Raw genomic sequence first — 16084 nt, forward strand, 5'->3', positions numbered from 1 at the left:
CGGTTAAAAATATTACTTAACTATTAATTAACTTTAATATTCCAACACGAAGAAAAGCAATTTGAACTTGTGACTCTGTGAGGGGAATGCGGTTCTTCAAAAGGTTATTTACAAAAGATCTGGATAACTCTATTGTGCTTAATCATACCATTGAAAAACAAACATTGCCCTCCAAATCTAACCCCTGCTTATAAAGTTATCATACTACTCTGATAAGTTCAAAAATAGTTCATGCATTCTAGACAGATCTGATAAATAGCTAGAGTAAATAGGCCTTTGTAACTTGCAAGGTGCAGACAATTAAATATCTCAAATTCTAGTTTTATCTTTTCTCACCATATAATACCTAAAAATCATGTTTGTCAAATCTGCCCATCAGATATCAGTTAAATAAAGCATGGTACATTCATAAGATAGATAATATGGCAATAATCAAAGTCATATTTCTAAGAATAAACAATGACATTAATATCCATGTTATAATGTTTAACAGAGAGGATACTATATACACAGGTACACACACACATACACATACATACACTACATCCAAACATAGCATAAAAAGGTAAAGAAAATCACCAAAATGTTGATAATGGTTTTTACTGGTTAGTAGGATTATAAGTGATTTTTGTCTTCTTTATCCTTCTCCAAAACTTGAAATATTCTACCATGAACATACACTCTTCTCATAATCAGAAAAACTACATTTTTAAAGCCTGTGTAGCCACAAACATAAGGGACAAAGGAAAAATACAACTGAATATTCACTAAAAATAGAAGGATAAAAGAAAAGAAGGCATGAAGGGACAGGAAAACTGGACAAATGGACATGGAGTGGAAAGGGAAAGGGGGAGAGCATTGACACATTGTGGGGATTGCAACCAACGTCACAAAACAATTTGTGTATAGAGTTTTGAATGAGAAACTGATTTGCGCTGTCAACTTTGACCTAAAACACAATAAAATTAAAAAAAAAAATAGAAGAGGAACTTTACTAAGTGATGGAACAAACAAAAGAACTTCAACTGCAATGACAATTTTATAAATTGCTAGTATACACCAAAAAACCCACACCTGATTCCGACTCAGTGACCCTACAGGACAGAGCAGAACTGCCCCTAGAGTTTCCAGGGAGCACATGGTGGATTCAAACTGCTGGCCTTTTGGTTAGCAGCTGTAGTTCTTAACCACCATGTGACCAGGGTTTCCAAACTGCTAGTATAACCAAAAACCAAACCCAGTGCCGTCGAGTCATTTCAGGACAGAGTAGAACTGCCCCACAGAGTTTCCAAGGAGCACCTGGCGGATTCGAACTGCCGACCCTTTGATTAGCAGCCGTAGCACTTAACCACTACACCACCAGGGTTTCCAATTGCTAGTACAGTTATCATTAATTTTAGTGTATAGTCACCAGGTACAAAAATAGTGTTTGTAAAAAGGAAACTACTATTACTTATACACAGGTGATAAGATTTGTTATTTTGCATCCATACTTTCATCCCGACACCCTGCTGTAATCCATTTAAAAAAATAGTATAAAACTGGATTTATATGCATATTTAGATCAACAAAACCTCGAAAAAATATTTTAAATCCTTACCAATATATATTTTAAAATCGACTGATGTAAACGGCTTTTTTTTTTTTTTTAATCTACCATTTCAACAACTAAAAGGCCTAATAAAGGTCTGCTTTACTTTTTTTCAGGAGCCCTGGTGGTACAGTGGTTAAACATTCGGCTGCTAACCAAAAGTCTGGCAGTTGGAATCTACCCGCTGCTCCTTGGAAATCCTTTGGCGCAGTTCTCCTCTGTCCCATAGGGTTGCTATGAGCTGGAAACAATTCAACGGCAACAGGTTTGGTTTTGGTTAGTTTACTTTTTTTCAATATGTAGTTTAAGAATACAGGAACCTTTTTGAGTCGTGAACCAGATTTTTCTAATCAAATGATTTAGATTGGTTAATCAATACTGTAAAAATGGCTTGTGGAGACATCTAAACTCCTTTAACTTCACGGAGGGGAAGGCAAATCATTACCAGCATCAACAGGCAAAGGCTGATTCCTGTGAGGAAGTCAGACATAGCTCCTCTCTCCAAACTTTTTCGAATTCTGACACCAAGCAATCCCTCTCACGGCACTCTACTTCTCTGCTCTGGATTTGATGATTTGTTGCAATGGCCACACAGAATTCAAAGACAGTACTCATGATTATGGGGGTTATTTGGGATGTAACAGGTTACAATTCAGGATCAGGAAGTACTCAGGATACAGTTCTTCGGTCAGGACAGAGTCTTGGCTGTGTCCACAGGCAGGCCTCTCCCTGGCCCTCAGCCTCTCAGCCCTCAGCCCCTTGGCCTGGCCTCTGCCCTGCTCATTAAGTGTGACAAAGCTCTTTAGCTCCACTGATAAGTGCCCAGAGACACCCCACTTAGCCAGTAAGCCTCAGCCCAAAGGTGTTCAGCTCTTCAGCTCCATGGGTCAGCAAGTCTAACCCTACCAAGTGCCCAGAGGCACCCCATTCCGCCTGCAAGCCTCCTGCTCAAAGGTGCTCAGCTTTCACACACCATACACAGTGAAGCCCACCTGTCTCCTGCCGGTCTCCTGGTTCTGCTGCCACTGGTTCTCACCATCTCTCACTGTCTCCAGTGTTAAAGCTCTCTTTCTCTGTTTCCTGGGTCTAGGAGGTTCTCAGAGCAGGGACCCTGTATCCAAAGGATGCACTCCACTCCTAGCTATTCTTCTTAGCGGTAGTGGGTTCCCCTCAGCTCTGGGATTGGCTCTCTTTTAAGTCTGGCAGGATGGTAAAACTCACCAATCCCCTTGTCAGGGTTCTATATATCTTATTTGCATGGTCCCATTCCCACACCAGCCGGCCCTCCAAATTCAGATTCTAACCTCCAAAACTGTGAGAAAATTAATTTATTTGTTAAAGCCATGTACTTATGGTATTTCTGTTACAGCAGCAGTGGATAACTAAGAATTTGATACCAGAAATGTAGGGTGCTACTCTAACAAATACCTAAAATATGGAAACAGTTTTGGAATTGGGTACTGGGTAGAGGCTGGAAGAGTTCTGAGGTGCCTAATAGTAAAAGCCTAGACTGCCTTGAAGGGACTGTTCATAGAATTATGGACATCAAAGGCAATTCTGCTGAGGGCTCAGAGGGACGTGAGGAGAGCTATTAAAAAAGTCTATCGACATAGACAATACACATGGTGCCAGCAAAAGAATGTTGCTAGAAATGTGGACATTAAACGTGCTTCTGGTGAGGCTTTAAAAGAACATGATGAATCTGTGTTTGGACACTGGAAGTACGGCGATGTTTTTTAATTCGGTGGCAAAGAACTTGTCTGAATTATGTTCAAATGTTTGGTGGAATGCACAACTTGTAAGTGATGAACTTGGATATGTGGCTGAGGAGGTTTCTAAGCAAGATCTTAAAGGGGCCACACTGTTTCTCCTTTCCACTTATAGGAAAATGCAAGAGGAAAGGCATGGACTTAAAAACAAACTGCAAAATGAAAACAAAGCTTAAGGATTTGGAAAATTACGCTGTACAAACTAAGAATATGTGTCCTAGAATTTTCACCAAGGATGTGGCTACACAACCTTTTATTAAAGAGATTAAGACTGTGACTGATGGGTCTAACCAACTATCACGGCAGAAAACCCAATGGCTTAGACTGAAGGGGACAGAAAAGAATGAAAGGGAAGAATGCTATGTGCCTCTTGGAATTCTACAGGCAGGAAAGAGGCCAAAGAAGTGACATCTACTGTTCTCAAAAAAAAAAAGAAAAAAAAATCCCTGGAGCAGCTCAGCGTTCAGAAGGAACAAAGGAAGAAGGGATGCCTCGAATTCAAAGGGTGGTACCAGGGCCTGCTGGATTTCAAAGGGTGGGAACACAGCCTCCTATGTTTCAAAAAGGCAGATCTTCACCAACTCGGTTCTGGAGCCAGGGGCTGCCATTCACAGGTGCCAGGGGGATGGGGCCCATTACCTAAAGCTGAGGGGGCAGAAGAATGGGGCCTGCTGGGACTGAGCAGGTGGGGCTTGCCACTCCGATGGACTAGAATAGGGCAATCCAAACCTGAGGGAGTAGAGTTGACGCCCGGTGGGCATGGAAGGTGAAGATGAAGTCGAGGGCCTCGAGGCCTTCACCTAGAATCCAGAGGGTATGGCCAACACCCAGAGTCTGGAGGGCAGAGCCCTTCCTTCCAACTTCCCTCCAATTTCTCCCATTTGTAGTAGAAATGTCTACTTTGTGTCTGTTCTATCATTGTACTTTGGGAGCAGGTAACTTGTAGTCTAGATTTCACAAGTTCACAGATGAAGACAAATTTTGCCCCAGGATGCAATACGCCTGAAGTCTCACCCATATATGATTTAGATGATTCTGAAGATGATATTTTGGACTTGGAGTTGATTTAAGGCTTTTGGAATGTGACAGAGTAAATGTATTTTTCCTGTGGGGAAAGTCATGAATTTCGTGGGGCCAAGGGGTGGAATGTTATAGACAGAATTGTGTCCACCAGAAATAATGTGCTGTAAAAAATGGGCAAAGGATACGAACAGGCACTTTACTAAAGACGACATTCAAGTAGCTATCAGATACATGAGGAAGTGCTCACGATCATTAGCCATTAGAGAAATACAAATCAAACCTACAATGAGATTCTATCTCACTCCAACAAGGCTGGCATTCATCCAAAAAACACAAAATAATAAATGTTGGAGAAGTTGTGGAGACTGGAACATTTACACACTGCTGATGGGAATGTAAAATAGTACAACCACTTTGGAAATCAATTTTGCTAGTCCTTAAAAAACTAGAAATAGAACTACCATACAATCCAGCAATCCCACTCCTTGGAATATATCCTAGAGAAATAAGAGCCTTTACATGAACAGACAGATACACACCCATGTTCACTGCAGCACTATTTACAACAGCAGAAAGACGGAAGCAACCAAGGTGCCGATCGACAGAAGAACGGATAAATTATGGTATATTCACACAATGGAATACTATGCATCGATAAAGAACAATGATGAGTCCATTAAACATTTCATAACATGATGGTTATGAGAGGGGGAGGGAGGGAGGGAGAGGGGTTTTCACTAAAAAAAAAAAAAAAAATTAGATAGTAGATAACAACTATTTTAGGTGAAGGGAAAGACAACACACAATATAGGAGAGGTCAACATAACTAGACTAAACCAAAAGCAAAGAAGTTTCCTGAATAAACTGAACGCTTTGTAGGCCAGCGTTGCAGGGGCCGGGGTTTGGGGCCCATGGTTTCAGGGGACATCTCAGTCAACTGGCATAATAAAATCTATTAAGAAAACATTCTGCATCCCACTTTGGAGAGTGGCGTCTGAGGTCTTAAATGCTAGCAAGCAGCCATCTAAGATTTATCAATTGGTCTCAACCCACCTGGAGCAAAGGAGAATGAAGAACACCAAAGACACAACGTAATTATGAGCCCAAGAGACAGAAAGGGCCACATAAACCACAGACTACATCGACCAGAGACCAGAAGAGCTACATGGTGCCTGGCCACAACCAATGCCTGCCCTGATAGGAAGCAGGAGAGCAATGGGCTGCAGAACTCGGATTCTCATAAAAAAACCAGATTTAATGGTCTGAGACTAGAAGGACCCCAGTGGTCATGGTCTCCAGGCCTCCTGTTAGCCCAGGACAGAAACCATTCCCAAAGCCAACTCTTCAGACAGGGTTTGGACTGGACTATGGGACAGAAAATGGTACTGGTGAAGAGTGAGCTTCTTAGATCAAGCAGCACATGAGACTATGTGGGCAGCTCCTGTCTGAATGGGAGATGAAAGGGCAGAAGGGGTCAGAAGCTGGCCGAATGGACAGGAAAACAGAGGGTGGAGGAAAGGAGTGTGCTGTGTCATTAGGAGGAGAGCAATGAGGAATACATAGCAAGATGTATATAAATTTTTATATGAGAGACTGACGTGATTTGTAAACTTTCACTTAAAGCACAATAAAAATTTTAAAAAATAAAATAAAGATAATGAAAAGGGGGAAAAAAAGTGTTCTAAATCCTAATCGCTACGTTTGTGGTTAAAATCTTATTTGGGAATGGGATGTCTTTTTTATGTTGAGACAGGATTAGTGTAAGGTATGTCTTAAAACAATCTCTTTTGAGATATAAAAGATATTAAACAAGTAAAGAAGAGAGATGGAATAAGACAGATGCCAAAACACATGGCGATGTCCAAGGAACAGGAAGCAGAAGCTGAAAAGACAAGGACCTTCCGCCAAAGCTGACGGAGACAGACAGCCTTCCCCTAAAGCCGGCACTCTGAATTAGGACTTTTAGCCTCCTAAACGGTGAGACAATAAATTTGTTTGTTAAAGCTATGCACTTGTGGTATTTGTTACAACAGCACTAGGTAACTAAAACCGGTGGCTTGAGATCACAGATGTTTTCAAAACACTTTTTTCTTGATTAAAAAAAATAACCATGTATTACTTTTATTTAAAAAAAAAATACTGATACATACTTGTTGCTGTAGAGTCGATTCCAACTCATGGCAACATCATATGTCACAGAGTAGAAACATTTCATATTCTTGGCTGTAATCTTTATGGAAGCAGATCACCAGGCCTTTCTTCCTCGAAGTCACTGGGTGGGTTCGAACCACCAACCCTTAGATTATCAGCCAATCGCAAACTGTGTGCCCCACCTCGGCTCCTTTAGAATGATACAGGTAATGCCTGACTTACATTCGAGGGAACCGTACTTATGACCGAATGTTTTTGTTTTTGTATACTTTATTGTTAGTAATGTGCACGACATACAATGTTAAAATATAGTTGTAGGTTTATTTGTAATGTTTCCAACCCCCAAAGACAAATAAAGATTAAATAAAAAACTCATTGCCACCAGTGGATTTCCACTCATAGCAACCCTAAAAGACAGAGTAGCACTGCCCCATAGGGTTTCCAAAGAGCAGCTGGTGGAATCGAACTGCCAATCTTTTTGGTTAGCAGCGGCACACTTAACCGCTGCACCACCAGGACTCCAGATTCATAGAGGCACTGAAAATAAAAGGCAACAATAATGAAAATTAAAAATAAAATGACGTATTCAACTTATTTCAGAACCGACTTAGGATGGAATCATCAGAATGAAATCCTGTCATAAACTGGGACTGCCTGTACATAAAACTAGTTGGCAAGGAGAGTAGATTCCAACTTATGGTGCTCCATAGAATTTTCATGGTCTCAGCGGAAATCTAGGTCAATGGCATAACAAATTCTATGTTCTACATTCGACTGTGGTAAGTTATAACTGGGGTCCTAAAAGCCTGCGAGCAGCCATCTAAGATACTGGTCCCCTCCCGGCTGCAGCAAAGGAGAATGAAGAAAAACAAAGGGAAAGATTAGTCCAAAGGACTAATGGACCACAACTATCAGGATTAACCAGACTGAGCCCTGAACAACTAGGCAGTGCCAAGTTACCCACGCCGACTGCTATGGAAGGGAGTGCAATAGGGGGTCCTGGACAGAGCTGGGGAAAATGTAGAATAAAATTCAAATTCACACACACACATGACTAGGCTTGCTGGTATGACAGACTGGAGAAATCCCAAGAGTACAGCCCCTGGCCACCCTTTTAACTCAGTACTGAAACTACTCCTGAGGTTCACCCTTCAGCCAAAGATTAGACAGGTCTATAAGGCCAAAAATAACACATGTGAGGAACATGCTTCGTAGTTCAATCATATATACAAGACTAATGGGCACACCAGCCCAAAGGCAAAGACAAGAAGGCAAGAAGGAACAGGAAAACTGTACGAATGTTAACAGGGAACCTGGAGTGGAGGAGAGTGTTAACACATCATAGTGTTGGCAACCAATGTCACAAAACAATTTTTGTATTAACTGTTTGAGAAACTAATTTGCTCTGTAAACTTTCACCTAAAGCATAATTAAAAAAAAAAAGTATAACTCAGTGATTAACACTGAGAAAAAAAATGCCAATATTTGTCCTTCCTTTAAGTGAGGCCAGAGTGTATTTTTTTCTTTTGTTCATTTGGTTCTTAGACTACACATCTTAAATTTTCACGAGAGTTCAATTCTCCTGAACTTCCCAGAAGCACATGGGAAGAAGAAAGCCTTCCCCAAAGAAAGTTTGTACAAGACAGCATAGAACGACATAGCCAAGAAAGTTGAGCTTTAACTCTCATTCATTGAAATACCAGACTAATAAAAGATCAATTGTCAAAACAGTGAAGTAATACTTTATGTGGCAGGCTTAGCTTACTAGTGACTCAGCTGCAGCCACGGAATCAGCATCTATCGGCAGTAATAAAAGCCAGACTTCACCCGGCTGTAGTTAGTTGCCGCCGAGTAGATTCTGACTCACAGTGACCCTGAGTGTGCAGAGTAGAACTGTTCCATGGGGTTTTCAAGGCTGTGACCTCTCAGAAGCAGATCGCCAGGCCTGCTTCCCCGAGGTACCCCTGGGTGAGTTTGAATCGCCAACCTTTAGTTGAGCGCTTAAACATTTGTGCTACCCAGGCCACCCTGCCTATACCTTACTAAGTTCTAATTACTCAAATAAATAAAAATAGCATTGGAAAATCCTCCTTATTCATCTCTGTAAAAACTCTTCAAGCATATTCCTCACTTATAGTCTAATTTTCATTTAATACAGAGCAGACACGGATGTAGCAGAAGCCCAGGCATCAATCCATCAACCCAAGCTGCTAGGCCTCTTCCCCATTTATGGAAAAAGAAAGAGTGAAGAATGAGTAATAACACAGTTTATATTACAGCTGTAGGACCAAAGTCTTAGAGAATTATCACACATTAAGTGAGAGCTGTTTTTCATCTCCTAATAGCCTTGATTTGGGAACAGTACACATGTGTTCTCAAAATACTAATATTCTTCAATTACTTCACTTCCATATTCAGTATAAATGTTTACAAAAAAGGAAGAAATTCTGTCAGCGAACATATCCAAAAGTGGTGTTAGAAAATTAGTACCATATTAGTTCATATTCTCCTATGCATGTATCCTGCTATGAATCACAGTAATCAATGACATACTATGAAAATGTATAGTCTTTAAAAAAAAACACCAAACCCGTAGCCATCAAGTTGATTCTGACTCATCGCAACCCTGCAGGACACAGCAGAACTGCCCCATATGGTTTCTAAGGAATGGCTAGTGGACTCGAACTGCCAACCTTTTAGTTAGTAGCCAAGCTCTTAACTACTGTGCCAGCAGGTCTCTGTACAGTCTTCAGGCTGTTCAAATACATCATTTGGTTAAAAGCAAAATACCAGCTTAAAGTTCAAAAACCCCAAGAAGCTAAATAAGGTAAAAAAAAAAAAAAAAAAAAAAAACCAAAGTAGTATTAATACTGAAATTTTAACTTTTCTTATGTACGGCTTCTTCTATTGTTGATTTGCTCCTAAATATAACAGAATAATGAGCATACTACTAGACAATACAATCCACTGATTTTATTACGAAATAACACATGGGTATTACCAGCTGCTACTTTTTTACAGATAGGCTGGAAGTTTGAGGCTAGCCAGAGGCATCTTGAAAGAAAGGCCTGGCGATCTTCCAAAAGAAATTAGGCATTGAAAACCCTATGCAGTATAATTCTACTCTGACACAGGAGGGCGCCTGAGTGGGAACGGGCTCCATGGCAACTGGCTTAATAAAAAAAAAAAATCTCCCTCAAACCTCAGGCTCTCTAGTGCTCTTCCTAGATATGATCACTGTCAAGTTTCTGTATCTTTTCAAAAGTTTTCTCAACAGTATCAAAAAAAAAAGGCACGTTTAAATATGTGTGTGATATGAGTTCAAATACAAATTTCTAATAAATTTGTAAAAATTTTTGAAAAGAACACAAATTCCTTACTCTGTGAGATGAACACCATGCTTTATGAGTTTAACTCACACAGAGAAAAACTTTAGAAAAGAATCTTTGGCTAATCACCCTTTTACTAAAAGAGAGAAAATTAATCATTCAAGATGGCAGCAATTATACTTGTTGATTTTCTATGAGAAAATAGTCCCTGCGTTTCACAAGGATTTTTACAAGCAAATTTGATGTTATTCAACTGCTCAATAACCAAGGATCTATGGAAGTCAACTCCATCACTTTCTGTGAATTTTAGCGTATGTTTACTGTTTTGGTGATGTATCTACACTGCGTCTAGAGCTTCTTTCTAATATCATTTAACTTAGTGAAATATAGACATAAGATGCCACTTTAAAGTTAACTTTTGCATTTCCAAAGTGCCTATCTGTTCTTGGTCTTTCCCACCTTGATCACTTTAACTTCCTGTTTTCTATATATACCCCCTTGTTCATCCTGCTTCAGACTGAAAGCTCTACCACACCAGTTTTTATGATTTTCCAAAATACCACTGTCCTATATGTCCACCATGCATTCACAGAATTTTAAATTCCAAAGCCCTCTTATTTTATTATATTCTTACTCCAACTGCTATCTGTCATCACAAAATGGTATGCAGTATGTTCCTCTTGGTCTTGGACAATCCTGTTTTCTAATTTTTGTTTGTGTTTTGTGTCATACACTCCATGCCTTACTTAACAAGTGTCTTATGACTGGAAACAGACATCATTCTCTAAGCCCTTTTCTCCTCTAAGAGAAAATGACCCTTCTGAAACACCAGCTGGCCATTTTCACATGGAAGTTTACATCAAGCCTAATGTAGAGCACCATTTATCTTAAAATAAGATTATTGCCAACTCATGGCTAAGGATGAATTTGGGAACAAGGAGAAAAAGATGAGGAACCCAACTCCATTAGTTTCCAAACTCAGCTAAATGTATTATGCAAAGGATCGCTTGAGACAAAAATACTATAATCAATACTGTAACTGGTGCTATTAATGCACTCTTCCAAAACTTCCTTTAGACAAAAAAAAAAAAAAAAAAAATCACATTGAATTCGAGTTGACCCCGTATAAAAATACTCATTTTGCAGACTTCAGTCTTACAATGTTACTTGCGAAATAAATGAAACAAACTTTCAACTACTCTAATAACAGCAAACCTTTTGGTGGACACTCACTGCCCTTCATTGTGTCAGAAAAAAAAAAAAGAAATGAATGAATCTTCTTAGGATAGGAGAAAAAAAAATTAACTTCCCCCACCAACTGTCTGAAGAAAATATCCTGTTTACTACACTTTTAAAAACAGAGAAAACTAAAACCGAATCACCTTCAGGCCTAGGGCAGCAGGGTGGTATGAAATAGTACAGAAAATTCCTAATGGCTGTGAACACCAGAAACAACTACTCATGTCCTTAAAAAGACATGCCAAAAAGCAATAGTCATTTCCACCACGCAGATAAGCTTGCGTTCAAATAGGAAAAACCTTGATTTTCTAGCAAACCTGTGGCCAAAGTAGAGAAGAATGTAATGCTTATTATTAGCCCTTGTATTATGATTCTGCCTGGAAATTAGCAAAGAGCGAGAGAGAGGACGGTGAAAGGGAAGGTGCTTTTTGAAGAGTAGCCCGTGACCGAAGCTCAGAAAGGGAGGGCGGACGGTGACAGTAAAGTGACTTCCACCAGGGCTGGTGATGGTGAGGGCAGCCTTATATAAGCAGATCGTGGGAGCCCCGCGGTTCGGAAGGGAGGTGCGAGCCGCGCGTCAAACGCGCTTGGGCCGGGGCGGCCACTCACCCAGGCGGGCAGGTCGGAGGAGCAGACGCTGAGGCGCACCGCCTGCTCCTCGTCCTCCAGGAAGGCCAGCGCCCGGGAGAGGCGGGACGTCTTGTCGCCCTTGTTCCTTCGGCACCAGAAGAGCAGTCCCAGCCCCAGCAAGATCCAGCTGAAGCTCAGCCCCAGGTAGCCGAGCGCGTACACTGGGAAGAGCAGCACGAAGCTGCGCGCAAACTGCGAGAGCAGCCCCGGCACGTCCACGCTGAGCATGGAAACAGGGGGCTCGGGCGCCGGGTCCCCCTCAGGGTTGGGACCCCTGGCCGCGGCCGGGCCCTGGTCGCCCCCGGCCCCTGGGACGTCGGCGCCTACTGGACACTTTTCCCGGGAGGTGCTCATCGCGAAACCACGTCCACAGAGGGCGACAGCAGCGATAACGGCAGCGGCTTAATCCCACCCACTGCGTCTCCCTCCCCCAGCCAAGGCGGGCTGGGCGAACCCGCGGATCCCGGGGGCCCGGGCCCGACTATGTCCACTGCGCACGCCAGCGCCTCTCTGAGGGTGAGCGCCCAGCCCAGCCCCGCCACTCCCCAAGCTGCCGCTAGCGCGCCCGCGCTTCCGCCCGCAGGAGGCGTGGACACGTCATCACGCAGGCATGGGCCGGGCCGGCGACGAGCGGGCGCGGCCGCACTGGGCGGTGGCTGCCACCTGGGGCGGGGGTGCGGTTTGGCGCGTAGCTTGGAGGTTTCCACCGGCCCTGAGGAGGAACCCTCCCCGTGCTCGGTGCCAAGGGACGGTTAGGGAGCGGTCTCTTGAGCACTTGCCCAGCTCTGGGGTGGTGAAGAAGGGAAGGGGAGAGTTTAGCGAGATGAGGTCATGGAAAGTGCTCCGGGTTGCCGGGTGTCCGGGCTACAGCTCCTGGGGTGTGCTGGGCTCCGGAGAGGGAAGTGCCGCGCCTTGGCCGGATTCTGTGTAACTACCCTCTCACGCTCGCTCCCCTGAACCCTTTACACGTCTGTGGTTCTCCGGCCCCACGGAGATTTAAAATGTACTTGCCCAGGTTCAAGCCTCAGAATATCCAGGGTGGGCCTTTACTTCCGTAAGCTCGGGGATGACGAGAGGGTTCTTAAGGGGTGTGTTCCATCGAGCTGAACATTTTGGGATAAGTGCACTTTCCTCCGTTACTTAAGTCACTTTTTAATATACTTTTAAATCGTCTTAAAACAAAACAACCTCCCTGTGGGGTTCTGATAGGTGGCAGTGTCATAAAGCAAAACGGAAGTTATCTTTCTATTAGTGCTGATAACAAGACAGTTTAAAAGTATACTTTTCGGTTTTGGAATCTTCTCAAGTTATTTTTGAAATGTGAAAAGCTTGGTGAGGTGGGTATTATTGTCCATTTTGTGATACATAAGATGAAATTTAGGCTGAAACAAATAACGTGCTCAAGATGACGCTGGCACATGGGCAGGAGAGCTCAGAATGCAACGTAGGAATGTGACTTCAACACCATTGCCCTTAAACATCATGCTACACTGGTTCTCTTAAAGGTGTCAAAATCAGAGCCAGTGAACTATTTTTTAAGTAACAGTCCAGACCTGGCTTGTGACTTCTGACAACTTTCTGGTTAACTCAGAGGAAGAAGACCTCTTTAAGAAGAAATACCTCCTATTGCTTCTGTTTTTCCAGGGAACCCTGACTGATACTATATATGGAAACATTACTCCAGAGTCTAGAACATTAAGCTTCAGGCAAGGTCACTAAACTTCAAGCAAGGCAAGGGAAGTGGTTTACCTTTCTAGTTCTTCACATTTCCTCATTTGCCCCACAGCCTAAATACGTTAGACATTGTAAATATATAACGGGCAGTTTCAACTCCTGTCACTATGCAACTGCTTGATGTTCTTAATGTCAGCTTTCATTCAAGGCTAAGTTTTTATTAACAGCAAAACAGCAATATGTTGTTAACATACGAAGGAGCATTAGCCTTTCTGTTTTTTTCAGTGTTCTCTGCTCAAGAGCTGTAGAATCACATTCTACTGAGCCATGTAAAAAATGCTGTACGTGCTGTACCATCCACTGTGAAGTATTTGACCTAGGGACCTAGGATTGTAAAATATCTTGAGAAGAAGTAAAGTGTCCATGTTTGTATACCGGTCAGCCTCCTCAGGGCCTTAGGTACCTTCTTCCTAAACCCCACTGAGCTTCCAGTCCCTTCCTTGTACTTAATGATATTAAGAAGAGTGCGGACGTATAGCTATTGCTACAACGAAATCTCATTTTACACTGAATTTAATAATGGATTCATGTTCAGTAGTTAGATTTTTACTAATATTTTACTCTTACTAAGTTTGTGACTTATTCATGTTACCTCTGTCTTTACCTTCTGTGCAGACAGTTATCCAGTGAAAGACCCTATTTTCTCAGAGGAAATAAGAGCACTATTGTGAGAATTCTAGCACAAAACTATAAAGTTTCAGTATCTGCATGTGTCCTTTCTTCTTTTTTTCTAGTTTCAGAGAAAAGTGCTATCTTCTGTTTAAATTCTTCCTGCTTTGTCTTTAATCCCCCTACTTAGGTCTGGGCCTTACCAACCCTTCTTCCTTTCTCCTAGCTCCTCCCCCAACAGCTCTAAGTAGATTTCATTGTAGAGTGGTGGAAGCTCACACTTTGCCTCTCTTCTTCTTCTTCTTTTTCTTCTGTACTAATTTTTTTGTTGTTAACTTTTTGAGGTATAAATTATATACAATAAAATTGACCAACTTAAAATGTACAATTCAATGAATCTTGATAAATGTAAAGAGTTATGTAGCCATCACCATAGTTAAGATATAGAACATTTATACCACACAAAAAGTTCCTTTGTGCCCCTTTGTAGCCAATCCCCTTCCCCTAAACCTGGCCCTTGGAAACCACTGATTTGCTTTACATCATTATACTTTTGCTTCTTCTAGAATTTCATGTAAGTGGAGACATATTGTCTTTGTCATCCAGTGCTGCTATAACAGAAATACCAGAAGTGCATGGCTTTGACAAACAGATGTCTAGTCTGTCACAGGCCAGTAGGCTGGAAGGCCAAATTCAGGGCACCAGCTCCAGGGAAGGCTTTATCTCTCTGTTGACTCTGTCGGAAGGTCCTTGTCATCAATCTTTCTGTGGCCTAGGAGCTTCTCTGCACAGGACCCTAGGGTCCAAAGGATAGGCTCTGCTCCTAGTGCTGCTTTCTTGATAGTATGAGGTCACCATGTCTCTCTACTCGGCACTTTCTTTTATATCTCAAAAGAGATTGGCTTAAGATACTATCTAATCTTGTCAATCTCTTCAATATAACTGCTGCTAATCCATTTTATTACATCATAGTGATAGGATTTACAACACATAGGGAAATCACGGCAGATGATAAAATGGTAGACAATCATACAATACTGGGAATCATGACCTAGCCAAGTTGACAGATATTTTTTGGGGACACAATTCAATCCAGGACACGTACAATATGTAGTCTTTTGCATCTGGTTCTTTCACGTACCATAATGCTTTTGAGGTTCTTCTGTGTTGATAAGTGTATCAATAGTTTATTCATTTTATTGATACACCACAATTAATTTAGCTATTCACTGGTTGATGAACATTTAGATTCTTTCCAGTTTTTTACTATTATGAATAAAGTGGCTATGGACATTTGTGTACAAGTCTTTGAGCAGATGTTCGTTTTCACTTGGGTAAATGTCTAAGAATGTTATTCTTGGATTATATAATAGATTTATGTTTAAACTTACAAGAAACCATCAAACTTTTCCAAAGTGGCTGTTTGGAAACTGTCAAACTTTTTCAAAATGAGGATTTTGCACTCCCACAGCAATATATCAAAGTTCAGTTGGTCCACATTCCTACCAACACCTAGTTATTGGTCTTTAATTTTAGCCTTTTTAGTGTAATGATTTCTCATTGTCATTAATTTGCTTTTCTCTAAGGAAGGACTAATGATGGGAACCATATTTTCATATGCTTATTGATCATTTGTATATTTTTTTCTGGACTATGAATTCATATCTTTTGCCTCTCTTCATGCTACCAACCAAGATTTTTTTCCCCCCAAACTCACCAAGATTCCTATTCACCTATTTCTGTGATGCTTCTTTTGTGATACAACCACACATTCTTACAACAAACATCCACTACCTGAACTATCCTGAGTGGGTTTCTGTGCTTTACAACCAGAAGAATCAGAATAAGCGTAGTCTTTCTTATCTGGATTATTACAAAAATGTCTTAATTGATAGCTATCCCTTTTATCCTGTCCTCTTTAAAAACTGTAGATCTTTCCTTCCCATTTTCCTGTCCTTCCCTTACCTTCTTGGCACAGAGGATCAGTGGCAGGCCTACCCAACAGAGAC

At 41.5% G+C, this 16084-nt stretch overlaps 1 protein-coding gene across 2 annotated transcripts in view; it reads right to left on the reverse strand.

Annotated features, from left to right (window-relative positions):
- ESYT2 (extended synaptotagmin 2) overlaps positions 1-12253 on the reverse strand; it is a 193686-nt gene extending 181433 nt beyond the window's left edge. For both annotated transcript variants that reach the window (XM_003410692.4, XM_023548763.2), the window contains exon 1: positions 11712-12253. In XM_003410692.4, the coding sequence (XP_003410740.1) occupies positions 11712-12086 (375 nt within the window). In that variant the 5' untranslated portion in view covers positions 12087-12253. The remainder of the gene's footprint in view (positions 1-11711) is intronic.
- Between the last annotated feature and the right edge of the window lie 3831 nt (positions 12254-16084).

Source organism: Loxodonta africana, chromosome 4 (genome assembly GCF_030014295.1).
Source record: "Loxodonta africana isolate mLoxAfr1 chromosome 4, mLoxAfr1.hap2, whole genome shotgun sequence".
Taxonomy (NCBI): Eukaryota; Metazoa; Chordata; class Mammalia; order Proboscidea; family Elephantidae; genus Loxodonta; species Loxodonta africana.